Consider the following 20,722-nt stretch of genomic DNA (forward strand, 5'->3'; position numbering starts at 1 on the left):
GAGCTCAGGCAATGGTGCAACCAAGATGATGCTGTGCAGAGACTGAATGTAGGTGCAATGCTGACCCAGTTGAAATACTAATAGTAGACAATGTGACTCCCAATCTTGTAACTTCATGCATTTGGTCCGAAGTTAGGCCATATTTGTCTTGTGTCCAGTTGTAATTGTGCCCATTCATTATCCATAACTTCAAATCCCCATCTGAATAGTCTGAATAATCTTACTGCTGATGATAAGGGGCATCATATGGGGAGTATGCACCAACATTTCCGAAGTCATGCCCAATGACTCCATGCTCCTCATATGCACATGGCTTTTCATGTGGATGAATAGGTTACCATGCTTTTTTTTGGATGAATATATGAATATAATATAAACACCCTGAGGGCAGAAGAAAGTACAAGGGGAAAAAGAAGGGTAGGGGGTGGGGGGAACCAGGCTAAGAAGGCTTGGAAGAAACTAACAAAGAGCTGTCAAGACCTCAGGCAAAAATGATGAGTCTGTTCCTTGGGATATCTACAAGAGATTTGTGGGGGAAAAAAAGAAATCCTAGGGCTAACATCATTACAGATGGCTTTCCAAATCTGGTCCATTGATTGGGGTTTGTGGTCCATCTCACTTCATCCAAATGTTTGTGATGCAGACCCCCAGAAGAAGTTTCCCACTAGTGTTGTCGATCGAAGAACCTCCAAAGGTAGAACCAACTGGTTACCATGCTTTTCCTTCTGAATTTAGTAAATGGTAATTGGAAACCTGCGTGGCATATGCGCAAAGATCCTCATCTTGGGTTGCATGAGTATATCCTTCCTCATATGTGAATTACAACTCCACAAGCTACAGACTCAGAAACACCAGCACTTCCAGACCTACCGGCATCACCATCACCATATTTGCCATCAGCATCATCAGCATCATCAGCATCATCATCATCACTAGGTTCCTCGATACTAAAGTCACATGTAGGCTCCAAATTTGTCCTCCTAGCATCATCATCATCATCATAACTAGTGCCGGATGGATCTTTTGCTTGTGTTTGTAAGGGTGGTTGTGCTCCTTCATCTACCAGTGTATGCCCTGCCAAGTGACAACTTTATCATCCTAAAGTTCTTCACTTTGCTTCTCTTTAAGATTGAGAACCAAAGATGTTCTTGCTGGTTGGTTTAATGTTCTTGGAGCAGCATTTTAGCCTGACTATTGTGGTCTGTCATGAGCTGGTTTACTAGTGAAAACATATATACAGTCTGATGCTTCTCTTCGCATTCTGAATTGAATGCCATAGTCTTATTTGAAGTAAATGCCCCTATACGGAGAAGCGATATAATCCAGATTGAAGGAATTAGAAGAGCTAGGGGCAGACATAAGATAACCTTAAGAGAAGTGGTGAGAAAAGATATGCATAGCTTAGGCCTTGTATCTAGCATGGCCTTAAAGAGAGCTGATTTGAAGGCAAGAATCCATGTAGCCGACCCCATTTAGTTGAGAGAAGGCTTCATGATGATGATGAGAGTCTTATTTGGAATGGACGTATTATTTTATTGAGAAGGTAGGTTTTTGAATCTGTATTTTGCAAAGCAATCCCTGAGTGAGGAACTGATCTTGAGAATCTTTATTCTGAAATTTGATTTTTAAGATGTTTATTTATGGGATGTGTTGTAAAATCTAGGACATCTTTTTTGGGTTTCCTATACAGATATTATTTGTGATTCTTAGGGTTTCTATTTCCCCAAGCTACGCTGGATTTCATTGGCTTTTCTTCAACATTTAAATTTTATCTATTGTTTATTCTTATCTTTTTTTTTCTTTTCCCTTTGACTTCTCCATTTGAGCTTCTGGAATAATCATGAGTATAGAATGTGTATGGAATAAGAATTATAAACCTGGTTATATGCTGTATCAGTATCCTTGTTGAGTAACATTTAGGGCCATCAAGTCCTTTGCCCTTGCACAGTTGCAATGACGTAACTGCCTTGATTGGCTAGAAACATTTTTTACCTTTATCTATCATTTACATGTGCTTTTAGTTGAATATCCTCTATAATTGCAGAGTCGCTATTTAAGTTTTCTGCTTTTGAATCAAACTTTACCGACACCTTTGCAGTGTTCTTACTTCATCATTTGGCATCCAGGCATTTAACTGGCTGAATTTTCTAGGAGGAAAGCATCATACAGATCCCATTCTGCCAATGTACAATTCTTTATTGAATGGTTGTGCTCGGATGAAAAGCATGACTCATGCCAATCGCTGTTTGGATTTAATGGAAGATCATATGACGGGGAAATCTGAAGTAACTTACAATGAGCTTCTTAAGGTTTGTATTGTACTTAGTGCTTGTATCTTATTGTTTTTTAGGGTTAAAGTGACATGCGATTGTCTTAAATCCTATTTATCTCTGCTATTTGCAACGTTCCTTCTTCAATTAATCTTTATTATGTGTTGGGTTTTCTTATAATTTGTCATAACTCTCTTCTGTACTTATATTTTGCTATCTTGTCTAAGGATCTGTTTCCAGAGGAAGAACTCTCTCCTCTGCAGATCATGAGAATTGTGTGTCGATGGAATCATTTCCTCTTGGGAGTGGTTATACCTGCTGTTGGATTCTGGTTTCTGTGACCCAGTTGGCAAATGATTGATGGAATTTGAATTTCTTCATGGTCATTTTAGTTCATTTACTACAGTGTGTAATCAAAACTATATGCGGTAAACTGATTTAGAATGGAGATGTGAAAGTAGACCTGTAAACGGATCGGATTTGGCTCGGATACACCAGTATCCAAATCCGAATAGCAAAACCGCTATCCGAACCCGGCAGAAATTTAAGGAAGACTTCCGAATTTGAGTCCGAAACTTTATCGGATATCCGATAATAATCCAATTCAATAAACTACCTGATTATTGATTGGTGATTGTCACTTTTTTAATATTTTTTATTTTAAATTTCCAATTTCCGATTACCGGTTTCCGAATCCGATTATCATTCATTTTTAGAGAAAAAAATGTTAAATACTTTACTCTATTCGGATAAATTTTTTTCCGGATATTATCCGATCCAATGAACAATTATCCAAATCCAAATCCGATTGCTTAGCGGACGAATACGGATATTTTCCGGTAAGAAAATTCCAGATACGGATACCCTTAAACGAATACGAATGCGAATTCGGAGGCAGATTTAGGCAATCCAGTTACAGGTCTATGTGAAAGTTTTTTATATCTACCATGCATTTTTGTGTGCATTTGTGTCACCACATTTTGCACATTTTTGCAAAGTTGATGCAGATGTCTAAGGCCATTGTGACCCACTTCGGAAGGCTAAGCCGAGAGACTGTCCTGGACCAGTTTTCTGGTCTGGGAAGTTCTGGTATATGCAAATTTTAATTTAGTTTAATTTTAGTGCATAGATTATGTAGCGATTCATTAGGGGGGTTTCCTTTTTTAGGTAGTTCCATTTCTATGTGAAGTGTCCCCGTTGATGTAATATGACTGAACTCTATGATTGAAGAGTTCAATGTTCAAATGTTGAAGTTAAATAGTTTGCGCAAGAAAGTGATTCAGTGTGCGTTTCTCTCTTCTTTCTCCCCCCTCCCCTCCTGCTACTCTGATTCTTCCTAGTATTACTCTTCTTCCCTACTGGCTCTCCACCAATTTAGTATCATAGGCAAAAATCCCCGTGTTCCAACTCCCCCCCCCCCCCCAAAAAAAAAAAAAAAAATTAAAAAAATTCAAGCTTTCTTTGTTATACCTGTCCTCTAGAATCCCTCTCCTTTTCATTTTATCCGGCACTGTGCCTCACGGCAGCTGCTTATCTTCCCGGTCTTCTTCCTTGCTTTAACACTAGTTAGAAAATTTTTGGAGATATTTAAAAAAAAAAACGGAAAAAAAAATTGGAAGATCCCCGTAGCCCATCCTTTTCCTGTAACTACTCCCACAAAAAGTCAAACCATTTCTGTTTTGCTGTCTACACCTTAACTTTCCTTCTGAAACCTCCATCAAATTCCTGTAGGATATCTGCAACAACAAGAAGATGGTCAGACATACCATGTCCATCCTTGTATCGTGCTGCACCCTCTTGCTTTGCTCCTTTTTGCACTTCAAATCTCTGTCCAAGTCCCAGTCAGCCTTCCAACCGGGGGATCCTCTGCTACTGCTACTTGTCATTTGGAAGAAGACTGTTTGTCATGTTGTCAAGACACTAATGTGAGGGTGTACACTGTCGGAAGAGAGGGGCTATAGGTTATCAAAGCCAAATGGCCTTGTGGGTGACAGGATCAGTTACGGGACAGGTGGCAAGGACTGATTTGGGAGCAGCCACTCCCATGCTGGAATTCCACAGCCCAATGTGGAAAGTAGTTACTTAGGAATGTGTTTGGGGTTATATTAGGGGGTGGGACGGAAGAGGACGAGCTGTGCTCATAGGTGAGGGGAAGACCCTCAAGTACTCAAGGTCTGTAATGGCGGCAGCCATGGGTAAGGTGTCTGGTATCTTTGAATCAGGTTCATTTCTGTTAATATTAATAGAAGTCCGTTGATATTTTTGCTATTTGATGCTCGGTGAAGTCCATGTCGTCTTCCATTATTGTAAATAGAAGGGGAACCCATTCCAATTGTACTCTGTTGCTGCCAAGAGCTGATATTCAGGTGAATAGACCATAAATGAGGAGCTTATTGCTGGGGGATTCTGTCTAATTATTCCGGGGTTCGATTGAGGGTCCTATCACGCCTTCTGCACTTTCAGTTTTGTATGATTCGGCATCTGCTTTACCTTCTTCCTCCCTCCATCTCTATCGTGTGCAAAACCATTACCATGAATCTCGGGGGCAGCTGTGCTTGAAGATCCAACTCCTTCTTTCTTTGAACTATTTGCCTCTATCATGGTCCTGCAAATGTGTAACTCAGCCAGCTACACCAGCAGCTCTAATAATCCATGTTTTGCATCTGCTTTTGTCTCCATATCCAGAAAATGTTCGCACCCTGTGGTGTCTTATATCAGCAAATAGTATCTGAAAAAATTGAAGGCCCAAGTAATATTTACTTACATCTTCATAAGAAGTTTGTTTAGGAAAATCAAAATTTCAAACCAGAGTTAAGCTGAAAAATCATATGATCAAATTTGATTTCGTGATGTCATTGGTTTTCCTATGGTGTGTATTGTGTAAGAAATTGAAGTCTAGCATGATATATTTTTTGCAGAAGACAAAATTTGGAAGCTTTTTCCCTCAGATTGGTACGGGAGAAATCTTCACTCAAATCTCTCCAACGATAGTTGTTGATGTCACAGACCCAATGTAGTCCACAATTTTATGATCGACCAAGTGATCAAGGTCTTTTTTTTCTTTTTGGTTTTTGCTGGTTTGGGGTTGGGACTGGTTTTCTATGGGTTTCTTGTAGTGTTTATCGAAACAGAGCCTTCAGTCAAAATGAAGTCATTTCATGAAGCATCATATTTTATATAATTGAAAACCCAAAATCTTTCATAAAAAATATTAAAATTTTGTTGAAATCTTAAACATTTCTATGTGAGATAATAAAATAGAGGAGAGGTTTCCTAAGAGGATCCCAAATAGTGATTGGTTCTCTCTCCCCTTCCACCCCCCCCCCCCCCCAAAGCTTCTGCTCAATGGTTGTATCCTCAAAAGACCCACTGGAGGTGATGATACTGTTTATGGTTCCGCCAGTGGGTTTGTTATGTTCACTTCAGGGATTGCATGCTTTAATATGAAATAAAATATGGTTTCCTACATAACTTAAACAACCTTAACTATCCAATATTTTATCGGAGAAACTATAACCATGGTTTGGGATCTTGCAAGATATCTTGTTATTTTAAGAAGGCAAGACGAGATCAAGGGCGACATTCCCATATCTCGCTTGAGATGTCGCCATATCTCTCCTCATATTTAACCATATCTCGCTGGAACTCTCAGTTTTCACCCAATTTTTTGCAGATTTCAGCTGGATTTTCACTTGTAACTACTCTTAGCACATCTACAACACCAAAGGAAGATCAATCATTCTATGCTTGTTTTATGAACTCATGGGTTATGAGTTATATAGAACTTCTAATGGTTGGTTGTATAATTTTATTATTCTATTCTCGAGACTTGAGATTGTGATGCTCTCATGGATGGAATTTTGATGAGATTCAAGTTATTTGTTGTATTTGATACACTTGCTTTTCATTTGTATGCCTTGAAGGTTCTATATTACATGTTGTATAATCTTGCATTCCCTAATCCTATAGTATTTCAGTTTTACACTTAGGGTAGACTTAGAAGTCATACTTAGGGTTGTTTTCTCACAAATTCAAGTCTACCAATGTGTTTAGAAGCCCTAAATTAGGCTAACTACCAAGTTTGGTCTCAACATGGACCCTAAAACCCACTGAAATGGGCCATCGAGTTGGCCCAAAAAAAAAGACCATATCTCGACCGAGATCTTGCCAATTCGGTAGAGATCTCAGTTTTTGGAAGGGGCTCAAGCGAGATCTTGAACCATGACTGTAACTGAGCCCTTAGATTCTAAGAGCTACAAATATACCCAATTAATTATAAGAAATCCTCCAACTTCAAAAGTATTTCCTGCTTGCTGTCAAGGGTTTTTGGACTTGGCTTATGGGGTGTAATGCTTGGGCTTTGACCTCCAAAGCGTCATATTTTGTCATCCAATCTTAAGTTATGATGTTGGTTGATAACCCCTATTTTCTACTCCCTACAGAAATCTTCATTCATCCGCATATTTGGTAAAAAGTTCAGTCGTGGCTTATTAGGCAGATAATCTAATTAAATGGCTTATGTTGCATCCATAGTTTCCTTATAGGTTGCTATTGATCTAATTGAAAGAACAAATTTGCTACTTGGTTGCTATTCTAAGTTATTTTGTTTCTTGAACCTTTCAGCTTGCCGTTTTCCAGAGAAATCTATCTGCAGTTCATGAGATATGGAAGGAATGGGCGAAATACTACAGTCCAAGTATTGTCTCCTTGAGAAAATTTGTATGGTCATTTACAAAGTTGAATGATCTGGTATCTGCATTTGAAGCCCTGCAACAAATGGTGGGTTTGGTTATCAAAGGAACTGCATCGATTAAGCAGTCTGTGGAAGGCAAATTTCAGGTTTCAAGACTAGATATTCCTGTACCTTCAAATAAGTTGGGGGTTAGGAGTTCTAACATGGATGAAAGTAGTCATTTTCTGCCTTGGTCATCATCTGGAGACAATTCAATGAGAATCGAAGGACATGATGGAAAAAGTGATTATATTGATGTAGCCTCTATCCAAACTGAAGCCCTTTTAAGTGTAGATAAGAATGTCTACAGGCCTGTAGAGACAGATGAAGATTCTAGGTGCCTACAGCTATTCCCAGCAGCTAATGAGGGGAGTTACCCTGATTTTGGAATGGAGAAATCAAAACCTTGCAGTGATGGTTTTGTTTTGCTAAAAGGAGATACTGAAATCAAACCACTTATGAAGATCTTGAGGTGGTCTTTTAATGATGTAATACATGCATGTGCACAATCTAAAAATGCTGAACTGGCTGAGCAGGTGTTTGTTCAGGTAATCTTATATCTCAATAATAGTAGTCTACTGTTTCTAAGAAACTTACGACATTTCTATTGTCGGAACACTTAAGATTTGGCAGAAATCATATTCAGAAACAATTAAAAACTTTTTTTGGGTGAGCAAGGCAAATTTTTTCATGAAATATACCTCAGTGTATAGGGGTATGAAAAAGACATACATACCTGGCTGTTTTGTGATATCCTTTACCCACTTTCTAATCGGTCACAATACCCTATACACAATTAAACTTTAGTTCTGATTAAGGAATTTGGGATTATAGTAGCTGCTGGAATAGGATTTGGACAAGGGTAACCAGTCAAAGGGAGAGTGAAACTACTGGAGATTAATGGGGAATATCAGTAATAAATAAATCGATAATTAACAATATATAAAAAATACTAATCCATGTTCACTCCAAAGAAATACTATAGTTTGGTGGGAGAGAGAGCTTGCTTTTTGATCTTTAGATGATGGAAGGTCTTAAGGCTCTGAACATTAATGAGAGAATGAGGGTTTAGAAGGAATGAAACTAGATATTTAGAGTTGGCTTGGGTATGGAAGAGTTAGGGTTTGTTGAAGTTGATTGTAAGGCTGAAAGGTTTATAGGTGTTCTAATAGGCTAGGACAGAAATATAAGAGTAATGAAAAGTGAATGAAGGGTGGTTTAAAGTTGGATGATGGGTTGGAGAATGGGGTAAAAAGAAGGAAACTAGGATACTATTTTGGTGGGTGTTACCGATGGAGCATAATAGAGAAAATAAACTGTTTCAGAATTTAAAGAAGCTTACTGTGAGTCTGTAACAATAACAGGAGTTATAGTTAGAAGAGGAAGAGGAGAAAAGACGAGATGACTCACCTTGAAATCCACCCTTATTGAAGCAATCCACCATCAAAGGGGGTTTCTGAATCCACAACCCAAGTTCCCATAGAATGAATCTAAGGTACTTCTTTTACTGATGTAATTTCGCATTAGGAAACAACTCTATGATTTCCCTCTTAACACTAGGCCATTCTAGACACACTACAAGTGCCAAGTAACTCTCTTTGACTCACTAATAGCCCAAAGTAAAATTCCCATTATAACACTGAAACCCACAGAGCTGAATGAGCTACCTACTTAGTTACAGATGGTACTATATTGACACTAACTTCTAACCCTAACCTAATGAACTGATGCCCCCTTATACTACTAAATAAACTCTACTTTAAGGTGGTTCGAGGATCCAAATGGGCCCTGCAAGTGGGAAAACATAATTTCAGCTTGCTCAAAATTCCCCCCCGCATTGTTTTACTCTTTGAAATTTAATCTGTGAATCAATTTTAGGACTTCGACAAAAATGACTGACTTATCAGAAGATTATTCAAGTTACATAGCCTGACCTATACTTAAAATAAGCGAAAGGACTAAATGTCTTCTATAATTGATATGGGCATGAAAAAACACCATTGGCCTGCACATTTATGGAAGGATAGTTGAAATTACAAAGCCCGACCTATACTTGAATAAGCAAAAGGACTAAATGTCTTCCATAGTTGATGTATAAGCATTAAAAAGATCCAATGGCCTGTACTTTGGTCTGGGCTTCTATGGCCTACCAAAAAATTCAAGCCATCGGATGGGTCAAGTATCGCCCCTTGCTTGTTTTGGCACAGTTCTGTATTCATGACAATATACCCTAGGGCTGTGGGCCTATGGCCGCCTTGAGCTTTCATATTGCATAATGTTCATTTATCGACTAAACCCCTGATATTCATAGTCATAAGCGCCATACCAAGGTGTTTTGTGATCTTTGATTGTAAAAAATTAAAAGGACACTGCTGTTAATCTTTAAGCTTTATGGAAGCAGTATATTACATTGTTAAAAACAGCCTCTGGATTAACTTTCAATCATTCTATTTGGTCCTGCTTTTTCATCATTGAAGTTATGGTTATGCCATCCCGTTTGCCAGGTACCTTGAATGTATTTTGATGTGTGCATTTTCTTTTGTTACCTGTAGATTATCATCACCATTCGCTAAATTGAGACTGCATTTCTTTATAGATGAACAATCTTGGGTTGAAACCATCACCAAGTACGTTTGATAGCTTCATCAGAGTAGTGGTTTCGGAGAGAGGAATTACTGATGGCATGAAAGTGGTGAGTCAATGTGAAACTATGTAATACATGATAAATATTTGGTTTCCTAGTTTGATAATAATATTTATTTGTCTCTAGATCTGCTTTTGTAAAGAAAACATCCTTCTTTCTCTGGCTATGAGTAATTTGCACTAATATTTCCTTTTATTTTTGGTCTTCACATATCTGCAGTTTAAAGCAATGTTAAAGAGGGATTTGAAGCCATATAATGCTACTCTTGCAATCCTTTCGATAGGTTGCAGCAAAAATCTGGAACTAGATTTAGCTCAGACTCTGCTAGATCAAATTGTTGAGTCTCCATACTTGCAGCCCTTCAATGCCTTGCTTGCAGCATGTGATGTGATGGTAAATATTGTGTTATGGCAATTCAAAATACTAACCTTTGTTATATTGTTTTATTTATCTAGTTCTAAATTTATGTAAGTGTAATGAAAGGAATCTTGTTTTATTGCTTATGGAAAAATGAAAAAAGGACAGTCAAAATTGTATGGTTACTGATGGTGGAAATGTGTTTCCAAGGCGAGTAGAAACACCTAATGAGTCGCTTCTCTTATTAAAGTTGAGAGATACCATTTAAGCATGTTCTTGTCTTTCTTTTTCTGATCAAGATCTTTTATTATCAACTATGATTTTTTCATCAGTTCTATCAATAAGGTTTGAAATCGGCTGGAACTTCCCCCCCAATCCCTCTGCTGTCCCTCCCACATTTTCTTCTTTTAGTATAGTTATACGATGGATGGCATTTGAAGATATATTACTTAAACATGTTGCAGGATCAGCCTGAGCGTGCCGTCTGGGTATTAGGTAAAATGAAGAAATTGAAACTCCAGCCAGACATCAGTACATATGAGCTGTTGTTTTCCTTGTTTGGTAATGTGAATGCTCCTTACGAGAAAGGGGATATGTTCTCAAAGGTAGATGCGGCTAAAAGGATCAAAGCTTTAGAATTGGATATGATGAAAAATGGAGTTCAGCACAGTCATTTGTCAATGCAGACCTTGGTAATCTTGCATCTTTATGTCTCTCACTTTTTCAACTTGCTGTATCCTTGTGTTTTAGTAATATAAACTGTAATTCCAAGATTTCTTGTTGTCCTTTTTCACTGTACCTTCTCAGTGGGTGAACTGAAATTGGTTGAAGGCTCCACAGGTATTCCTAAAGAAATGTGAAATAGAATATTCGAGTATTATTGACATGCTCGTCACCTCAAATGCTGATATGATGTGTTTTCATAACTGATGCGAGAAACCTTAAATGCATATGTACCCTGCTTCTTGTTATACTATCAATAATCTCCTGAATTAGTAAATGTAAGGCTGCACAATTTCAAACACACTTTAAAACAATCTTGTATATTCGTGTAAGCAGTACCTGGTGAGAAGAGAGGGACCATTAATACAGTTGTTATACGCGGAAATGTTTTGGGTGTCATGGGATGCCCCTGACACATGTATAGGATATCAATGATTCCAAATTTCAGTTGATAGATTGTGTTCCATTGCCAAGAATTCAACCAATCCTTGTCATTTTTAGCAGTAGATAGTAATCTTAAACCACCAACTTTAACACCATCTTACTTGGTTATCATTGTTGGAATTCCTTCAGTCGACATAGGGTTATAACATCTATTTTATTATTTGGTTTTCTTTCAGCTGAAAGCTCTAGGAGCCGAGGGGATGATAAGAGAGCTTATCCGGTATTTACATGTGGCAGAAAACCAGTTCTGTGTCACAAACGTTTATGCGGGAACATCCATCTACAATACAGTGCTGCACTCACTTGTTGAGGCTAATGAAGTACACACTTGTCTAGCATGTGCTTAATTCTAATTCTTTCACAGATTGTCTTTTTTATTTTTTATTTTTGACCACTTACTATCCTTACCATATTTTATTGCATTACTTTCTTGCGTGAAATGCAGTCTCACATGGCGATTGAAGTTTTCAAAAATATGAAATATCGTGATTTGCCACCTGATGCTGCAACATACAATATCATGATTGATTGCTGCAGCATTATACGATGTTTCAAGTCTGCTTCTGCAATTGTTTCTATGATGTTGCGTGATGGTTTTTGTCCTTGGACGTGCACATACACTGCTCTCATAAAGGTATGCATATTCAATGTCCTAGTTTGCACAATTTGAGTTTCCTTTTATTCAGACAAACTGGTGATCATATATGGAACAGGTGAAGATCGACATTTATAACTTAACATCCATATTCTTAATACTTTATAACATGAAACATGTCTGATCCCTTCATTGGGGTGCTTGATGTCATATACACTCCGCTTATACTCAAGATGTCTGTACTAATGGTCATCATTTTCATATTGTCCCTTTTTTTCAGTAACCCAGTTGCTTGGTGCTCTATAACCCTAACTGTTGCGCTCAGATTATGGATTCATGGTGAGCCTGAGAGCATCGTTGGTTTGTAAGCTGAGTTCTTTTTGGAGTAGGGATTTTGTAGATTTTAGTCCATTTAGTTGGTCATGAACACAAATCTTCTTGATTTGGCAACCCTGTCGCTGAGTTATGATATAGGGAAAGAGACATGTATTGGATTCTCTGTTTTCTCTTTCGCACCCCATCTAGGAATACGATACTGTAGCTCCATATTTCTTTCAAGACCAGGCATTGCAACTAGCGTTTAGGTTACCTTATTGACCCCTATTGGCAAATTAAGGTTAATTGTTTTTAACCTTTTAGATTCATATTTTGGTTTGCCCATCTTGGATAAAATCTGTGGTCCATGGCCAAAGATACTGGATGTTGTAGCAATGAGTGCATCTGTAGTTGCATTGCTTTAATTCAGTCGAGTAGATTCGTATAGCTTTGGGATGCAGAGGTGACTGACAGAATTGTTGGTTTATAATGCTTCTGGAGTATTATCTCGATTCTTGGTTATTATTCGTCATTACCCCCGACCTCAAACCCTCCAAAAATAGGAAGAAAGCATGTATCTTGTTCTGGAGTCTCATCAAGAGTCTCTTTCTTTCTTTTTTGAGTCCTTGAGAATACAAACTGCCTTGAATAGTCAACTTACAGTGGCTCAGAGGATGAGAATCTAGAATTGTGATGATCAGTTGTTATGTGAGACTATAATTCTGATTTAATTCCGTTGACCAGTAGAATTGAGACATTCACTTAAAAGTGTGGTTTGTGGTTTGAATTTGTTAGAAGCATGGATGTTTCCTCAGGTAGAGAGACTTTAATCCGATAGATTACAGTAATCTTATATTATTGATGGTATTCTAAGGTGATATGAACTCTTTCAATCTGAAGAGACACTAAATGCTGTGTTATTTTTTGCTAGATTCTGTTGCTTGATGGAGATTTTGATGAAGCATTGAATCTTCTCAATCAAGCTTCCTTGGAGAGGATTCCGCCTGATGTGTTGTTATTTAACACCATCCTTCATGAAGCACAGTTGAAGGTACTTTTCATAAATATGAGAGTTATTTTACTTGCCATCTTATGCGGGCCATGGAGCTAGTTCATGACAAAATTTTATAGTTTTGCAAGCATATACAATTGAAAATCCTCCAGTCCAATGAACTATTATCATTAGCTGAAGCTTACCTTGGTGAGATCTATCGAAAGGTGGCTTCCACTGCCTGTGCCTTCATTTCTTTTACATTTATGGAGAAGCCTCAGTTAAGGATGTGCTGCTTTTTTATGTGGCTGGATCACACTGGCTTGCCAATTTATATCAAATTTTGTTTTGTCAGGGAAGAATTGACATAATCGAGCATATTGTAGAAAGGATGCACCAGGAGAAAATCCAGCCAGATCCATCAACTTGCTGTTACGTGTTCTCTGCATATGTTGACCGTGGATTTCTGAGCACGGCCATGGATGCACTGCAGGTTTTAAGTATGCGGATGATTTCTGAAGATGAAAATACTCTCCAGGAGAAGAAAGCATGCTTTGAAGAAGATTTGATCCTTGCGGAAGGTTTGGATGCTGATTCTCAAATGGTTGAACTGTTCAGAGATGATGAAAACCTTGCTGCTGCCCTTATGAACATTCGATGGTGTGCACTTTTAGGATTTCCCATTTCATGGTCACCCAATGAAAGTGTATGGGCCAAAAGACTGTCTAACTATCGATCAATGAGGAGAGTTTGCTGAGAGGTTTATATGAAGGAATCTGCTTCCTGCCGAAACAGGGATTCCGCACAGATTAATATTTTTTTTTTCACTCTGTGGGGAGAGAAATAAATTATGCATGCAGTTTTTAACAGGAAATAATAATATTGTTTGAAGGCGGATATGGAGTCGGGCGGTGGAACCCATAAACCAGACTTGACAATAAAGTGTTGATTCAAGAGAGGAATCGCCCAGGAACTGCATTTTTGCATCATGTTGAAACTTGGAGCTTTACAACCTGTATGCTGCTGTTTTGCTGAAGTTGTACACTATACAAAACATGAACTGTATTTGGTGACAGTGTCATGGTATCTCTATTGTTATTATTTATTGTTTATAGAGAGAAACCACAAGGAAAAACTAAGTAGGTCATACTGAAAATATTCGTAGGCTAGCATTGAGACTGGGAAACCAAAAATGTGACAAATATTTAGTTTCAGGCTTTTAAGTTTTTATATAACTCTTCTGCAACCTGCATTGGATCTGATGTGATTTAGTTTTTCCTTGAAAGTTTGATATTGTGAGCAAAGTTGTATCATTTACTTCAGTCACAAACTTGCGTCCAGATTGCTTCAATTCGGTATTCTTGTGTACATTGCAAATACTCAGGTGCCATTGTGCTCAAACATAGATTTATTGATTGTGCGATGATGAATGCACCTTCTCTCTATTTATCATAATCCAACATGTTTCACAAATTCAAACTATCAGTTTTAGGACTACTTGCCAGTTTTAAGTTGTTCTGTGTAGGGATTGGAAGCTCTTAGTTTGCATTTTATGTACAAGGCTTTGAATGATCCTATTCTTTGGGTCCCTTGGAGAGAGGAGATCTTATGTTTTCTGAAGCTGATGTTCGTTTAGGCCGTTCAAGCCAGTTCAAGCCAATTTATACGCACCTCAGCTAACGTCTCCTAGACCAAATAGATTTGAACTCTTGACCTCATTCATACTATAAGATATAGTCTTTGCCAACTAAACCAACCCTTGAGGTTAGAGAGGAGTTTCTTTCTTACTATGCTTACAGGAGAGTGTACTTTTAACCAAAAGTACACTCTCCTGTAAGCATAGTAAGAAAACAGTTAATTACAGTTAAGTATTAATATAAGTAAGTTAAATATTTCAAAAGAACGAGAGAATGACCTTAAACGAAAAACTTGTGCTCGGTTAGTTTTTTCATCTTCCTCTACCGTCTATGAGTACTCTCTCTCCCAATTATAAAGCCTCATAAAATTTGAAAGATTATCATTATCAATGCAGGGTTGGTAGAGTGGTAAGATCCATATTTCTCAATGCAGAGGTTATTGAATTTGACCTTTGTGAATGACAAAGCTCTCTTTGAGAATGTAATCAAGGTGTGATACTTAAAAATTTCTCTCCTTTTTTTTTTTTTGGTGGTTGATATGTTCTTTCCTTTGTGAATTTTTAATCAAAATTTATGTCAACTATAAAAGCAAAATTTTAAATATAATGTAGGGGGTGGAAAATGAAACGTTCAAAGTATTCAACCAACGCGTATAATACGTACGAACAACTTTGCTTTCAAAATTTCGAACGCTAAACAACCCAATGTCGATTCATCTTGTGCTTTCCCTACCTTCGAACCCTAATCGATCATTTACCGCCAAAACGAAAAATCGCTGAAGTCTCTTCTTTCACCGATTGCGACGTGCGAGAAATCTATGCGTTTTGAGGATGAAATTCTTTCCTGGGAATAAGCACGTCTCAGAGATGAAACTTCCATTTGATCATTTCCCCTGGGCTCTGCTACTTCATGACAGATTTACATTCCTTCACCTTCAGGTCCAGGTACTTATGCGTTACTGTAGGAAAATAATACAAGAATTAGCAATTGAAGATATTATAAAGGAAAAAATAAATATGATTGGGCTATTGATTTAGGTAGTCATTTCTTGATAGAGGAACAACCCGGAGGTGAAATTTGACTTAGGGTTATTAAGCCTCTAGTATAGCGATGCCTATACCATTTAGTGTTATGGATTTTGGAGCTGCTTCTTGTCACTACTCGTGTGGACAGATTTTTGAGAACACTTTATCGGGTTGTGGAAGCTGATGCGGTTTTTATAACTTTGAACTTAATCTGACACTAGAACCTATTAGTTGACCAACTAGTGATTTTTTTCTAACCCATCGTTTGCTGTTTTACTATATTTTGTAGCTTATGAGAGGTCCAAAGACGATACGAGCTAAGAGGTTCAGTTCCTAGGCATGGGAAGTATTGCTAATCTGGTAATAAGTTGCTCTGTAATAGATTAACTATCTTTTCATTGTGGATTGATTATTTATTAAAACTAATTTTGTGCAAATTATCAGGACAAAATTAAATACTACATACCTGATCTCAGATAGTGGGAGAGATGGCAAGAAACAATGCAACAATAATCATGAAGAAGCTTCTCTGCTCCAATAATCCTTCCCTTTACAGCCTGAAAATATCCCTCCCTGTATCATCTTTCTTCCAGCTATTAATTCCTCTCCGATATTCCATGTCTGCGACTCAAGCTTCCTTGGACTCTGAGAGTTCAGGAGAGGATAGTGACCTAATATCTTGCGTCATTCAGGACAAAGATCTACTCCGTCGATGTAAAAAACCAGGAACAGGGCTTCATGTTCTCAATCTTATTGACCGAGGTTCATTGGAACCAGACCCCATGTTGTATAATAAGCTTTTCAAGAAATGCATCCAACTTGGAAGGTTGAAAGAAGGAAGAATCATCCATGCCCACTTCTGTAATTCCAAGTTCAAGTCTGACCTTTTTATCCAAAATACCATCCTCAATATGTATGCCAAATGTGGTAGTTTAGATGAAGCCCAAAAAACATTTGATGATATGCCTTTTAAAGACATGGTCACATGGACGGCTTTGATTACTGGATACTCTCAGAATGATAGAGCCCAAGAGGCTCTTAAGTTGTTCCCTCAGATGCTTGAGGTTGGATTGAAACCAAATCAGTTTACCTTCTCCAGCCTCTTGAAGGCTTGTGGGGCAGCACCGAGTGACTATAGTGGGAAGATGATCCATTCGTTTTGTATCAAGTATGGCTACGAACTGAATGTTTATGTGGCAAGCTCTCTTTTGGACATGTATACGAGGTGTGGAATGATGGGAAATGCTTTAATGATTTTTGATGGGATGGTAATCAAGAATGAGGTCTCTTGGAATGCTTTGATTGCTTGCCATGCTAGGAAGGGTGAAGGAGAAGATGCTGTTAGATTGTTTTGGAAGATGCAGAGGGAAGATTTTCGACCTACCCATTTCACCTATTCAAGCCTTTTTAGTGCTTGCGCCAGCATTGGAGCTCTTGAGCAAGGCAAATGGGTGCATGCCCATATGATAAAGTCAGGTGGTAAGCTTATTGCATTTGTTGGTAACACTCTTCTTGACATGTATGCAAAAGCTGGTAGTATTGAGGATGCAAGGAGGGTCTTTTGTAGGTTGGAAAGCAGAGATGTTGTTTCCTGGAATTCGATTCTTACTGGATGTGCTCAACATGGGCTTGGGAGGGAAACTGTTAGTCGGTTTGAGGAAATGCTAAGGTCTGGCATTAAACCCAACGAGATAACCTTTCTATGTGTTCTTACTGGTTGCAGCCATGGTGGGCTGTTGAATGAAGGAATGTACTACTTTGAATTGATGAAAAAGTACTTGGTAGAACCACAGGTTGAACATTATGTGACAATTGTCGATCTTCTTGGTCGAGCAGGTCTTCTTGTTCAAGCTGAAAAGTTCATAGGGGAGATGCCAATTGAACCCACAGCTGCTGTCTGGGGAGCTTTGCTTGGCGCTTGTCGGATGCATCGGAATATGGAATTGGGTGCTTTGGCTGCTGAGCGTGTTTTTGAGCTTGATCCCCATGATTCAGGCCCCCATGTATTGCTGTCTAACATATATGCCTCTGCTGGTAGATGGAGTGATGCAGCAAAAGTGAGGAAGATAATGAAAGAGAGTGGGGTGAAGAAGGAACCTGCTTGTAGTTGGGTGGAGATAGAGAATGCCGTTCACATGTTTGTTGCCAATGATGATGCTCATCCCCAGAGAGAAGAGATACGTAAGATGTGGGAGAAGATTAGCAGCAAGATTAGGGAAGTTGGATATGTCCCAGATACAAGTCACGTGCTATTGTTTGTGGATCAGCAGGAAAGGGAAGCAAAACTGCAGTACCACAGCGAGAAGCTTGCTTTGGCCTTTGCCCTTCTCAAGACACCTCCTGGCTCAACCATTAGGATTAAAAAGAATATCAGGATGTGTGGTGACTGCCACTCAGCAATCAAGTTTGCATCCAAGGTGATGGAGAGGGAGATCATTGTGAGAGACACCAACAGGTTTCATCATTTCAGCAATGGTTGTTGCTCATGTGGGGATTACTGGTAGTTCTTAAAAAAGGAAAGATATAAGGGAAACAACGACCAGGAAGATCGATGGTATCCATGTTTTATGGCCCCTAATTTTAGTTTTTCATGACAATTATCCAGTTCTGGGTACAATTGCATGTCTCTCAGTTTTACCTGAGCACTGTATTATAAGTCTACAACTGATCATGGGGCCTCTATCTGAAATGGGAAAAGCTTTTTCCCCATGGACTAGATTATGCTGTTGGAAGAGACAAGTGTGCAATGAAAGCCATTGATCCAGGAATTTACGAAAGTTTGATGTTACAACTACCTGTTGCCAATCACACATCTATGCCAGTCATTAGGTGAGTTTTGCAAAAACCTCCTATCATGAATGTTCCAATCCTTTTGGATGCTCAGCTCTTGTTTGTACAACCTGAAGACATGAATTTGTATCTTGGAGGGTATACAACTGATAACGTCATGTCATCCACCTTTTGATGAGTGACCTCGCTGATCGGTTTATTCATTTGTTAATTGTATTGATCAATAAACATTTTGATTTGGTTTTCTGAGAATTACATGAAGCCTAGAAGGTTGTTAATGAAGATTGCTAGATATATTATAGTGCTTAAGTGAGTCATCCTTGCATACTGAAATTTCCGATGAGTCAATTATCCCATACTTCTCTGGTCCTAGGTGTTAGCTTTGATTGAGTCGATCTTCTACAGGGTTGGTAGAGGAAGATTTATGTTACTGATGTTGAAACCTTTTGAAGTAAATTTGGTTGTGTGGTTTTTATTAATGTTGGGGTGCTGCTGTAATGCGTTCTTTTCTTCTTATTAAGAATTTTCTTTGTTTTTCCTATTTTCTTTTCTGGCACTTTGCATCTTATTTTAAGCATACAGATTTTAAATATAGTTACTATATAGATTAGTACTTCACAATTTTGTTACATTGTAAATTGCAGTTGTGAATGTGAGCTTTCTTATCTGAATGGTACATCATCTAATCATATGGAAACCCAGGGTTCGTCCGACAACCAATGACTTGGATTCATATATTGACTTCGTACTCTGCTATTTTGGGGGCAATGTAGCAAATTTGTGGATAAGAGGCTTCGAATTCCCCCCCCTTCTTTTATGGAAGAAACAGGTGGGACCAATTTTCATTCTGTATCCTAGTTAGCTTTGTGTGAGGTGTTCCCCCCCCCCCTCTGTTGTCCTATCTAATTCACAATATGTTTATTGTGAATTACTGACATATTGTTTTCTTCGTTTTCTTCTTCAACCCGCATCTCTGTCACTCATTCTCTATGTGCTTAGAACTGTTTTCCCTGGTCTTCGAAACTCGATTCTGCAGCCTCTCTCCTACAAACTAACAGGCCATGCGTATCTTCAATATTTAATTACTAGCTATCTTACCATTGCTTGGGCTTCAGTGAATTTACACATTTGTTCCTTGGCAAGGTCAACTGTCAAAGGTAAAATAAAACAGGAGTATTTAAAAGGATTGTATCTCACTTTGGCCTTCATCCAGTGGGGAAATGCTACATTTTGTTGCTATTTTCCCATGATATTGGTTTCAGATGAAGTATATAATGCAGCAGTACAAGTGAAGATGTTAATCTTATTTATAGAGGGGAGGAAATTTGGAATTCAAAAGAGATCCTTGAGCATCGATATGATAGTATTTGGTGCTCTGCATTACATAGAACCTGGTCAACACTGTTGGAAGAGCTTCATCTACCCAAGATAGGACAAAGATGTTCCAGGGAGGTGCTTATAAGGATGTTTCCTCTGGGTTTGATATAAGGTAATAGCTTCCAAGTGTTTGGAAAATCATAGCATGTCTGATCAATATCATCTTATAGAGACAAATGAAATTGATAATGGGGATCAATTGCATCATTAAACTTTTCATGTATCATTATTCTGTGGTAAGTTGGTAACTTTGATTGCGGCTAATCCTCAAATTCGTGCTGCATGTGAAATCATGGGGGATGAAAGAAAAATCTCTGCTTCATTACCGCTATCAAATGTCAAATTTTTTGCACTTAAGCTGTGTAAGCCTGCTAGAGTCAGCTTCATTTTGTCTTTCCTTTTTACTTCCTAAGTAGCTAGTAGCTACTATGAGACATTTATCTTTTTAGTTGGATGAGAACGGATTAGTTATGTAATGTAAATGGTTAACTAAATCACGGCTTTTACAGCACAGATATTCAGTTTTCAACAAATAAGTTTAGTGGTTCCATCTTCTCGTGTAATCCTGAATATCTGAACCATGACTGTTGCTTCTTTACTTTAGACTCCATGTTAAACAGTTCCAAGATCAAGACTCAACAAAATCTCATGGCTTCATCTTGAGGTCAGTAAATCACTATTGCTGTCATGTTTTTATGCTGCTAACTATTCCCCCCCCCCCCCCCCCCCCCCCAATTCTGTTACACAAAAGAAGGGTAATCAATAGAGCTTTCTGTTATAGCCAATTTGAGCCTTATTTCATGGTACACAAATGTAGCTATA

At 38.2% G+C, this 20,722-nt stretch overlaps 2 protein-coding genes across 6 annotated transcripts in view; both read left to right on the forward strand.

Moving 5' to 3' along the window:
- Positions 1-14,839, forward strand: part of LOC149009326 (Tetratricopeptide repeat (TPR)-like superfamily protein) — a 31,968-nt gene extending 17,129 nt beyond the window's left edge. For 3 of the 4 annotated variants that reach the window (XM_089163052.1, XM_089163054.1, XM_089163053.1), the window contains exons 7-15: positions 2,127-2,309; positions 6,894-7,550; positions 9,599-9,694; positions 9,866-10,039; positions 10,468-10,695; positions 11,347-11,490; positions 11,616-11,804; positions 13,012-13,131; positions 13,427-14,838. In XM_089163052.1, coding sequence (XP_089019178.1) covers positions 2,127-2,309; positions 6,894-7,550; positions 9,599-9,694; positions 9,866-10,039; positions 10,468-10,695; positions 11,347-11,490; positions 11,616-11,804; positions 13,012-13,131; positions 13,427-13,828 — 2,193 coding nt within the window. In that variant the 3' untranslated portion in view covers positions 13,829-14,838. Of the gene's footprint in view, positions 1-2,126; positions 2,310-6,893; positions 7,551-9,598; positions 9,695-9,865; positions 10,040-10,467; positions 10,696-11,346; positions 11,491-11,615; positions 11,805-13,011; positions 13,132-13,426 lie in introns of all 4 variants that reach the window. The other variant, XM_089163055.1, reaches the window with a different exon arrangement.
- Positions 14,840-15,364: 525 nt separating this feature from the next.
- LOC149009327 (Tetratricopeptide repeat (TPR)-like superfamily protein) lies at positions 15,365-20,606 on the forward strand. 2 transcript variants are annotated; one of them, XR_016174732.1, is made up of 4 exons: positions 15,365-15,652; positions 16,023-16,093; positions 16,178-18,562; positions 19,168-20,606. XR_016174732.1 is itself a non-coding variant. In XM_089164074.1 (3 exons), the coding sequence occupies exon 3, from the start codon at positions 16,222-16,224 to the stop codon at positions 18,235-18,237; it is 2,016 nt and encodes a 671-aa protein (XP_089020200.1). In that variant the 5' UTR covers positions 15,365-15,652; positions 16,023-16,093; positions 16,178-16,221; the 3' UTR covers positions 18,238-19,114. The 2 variants fall into 2 exon arrangements, 1 of the variants encoding a protein (XP_089020200.1); XM_089164074.1 differs by lacking the exon at positions 19,168-20,606 and having other exon boundaries at positions 16,178-19,114.
- Positions 20,607-20,722: the final 116 nt, after the last annotated feature.

This window comes from Hakea prostrata, chromosome 7 (assembly GCF_041222555.1).
Source record: "Hakea prostrata isolate BN-2017 chromosome 7, UWA_Hpros_2, whole genome shotgun sequence".
NCBI classification, from domain to species: Eukaryota; Viridiplantae; Streptophyta; class Magnoliopsida; order Proteales; family Proteaceae; genus Hakea; species Hakea prostrata.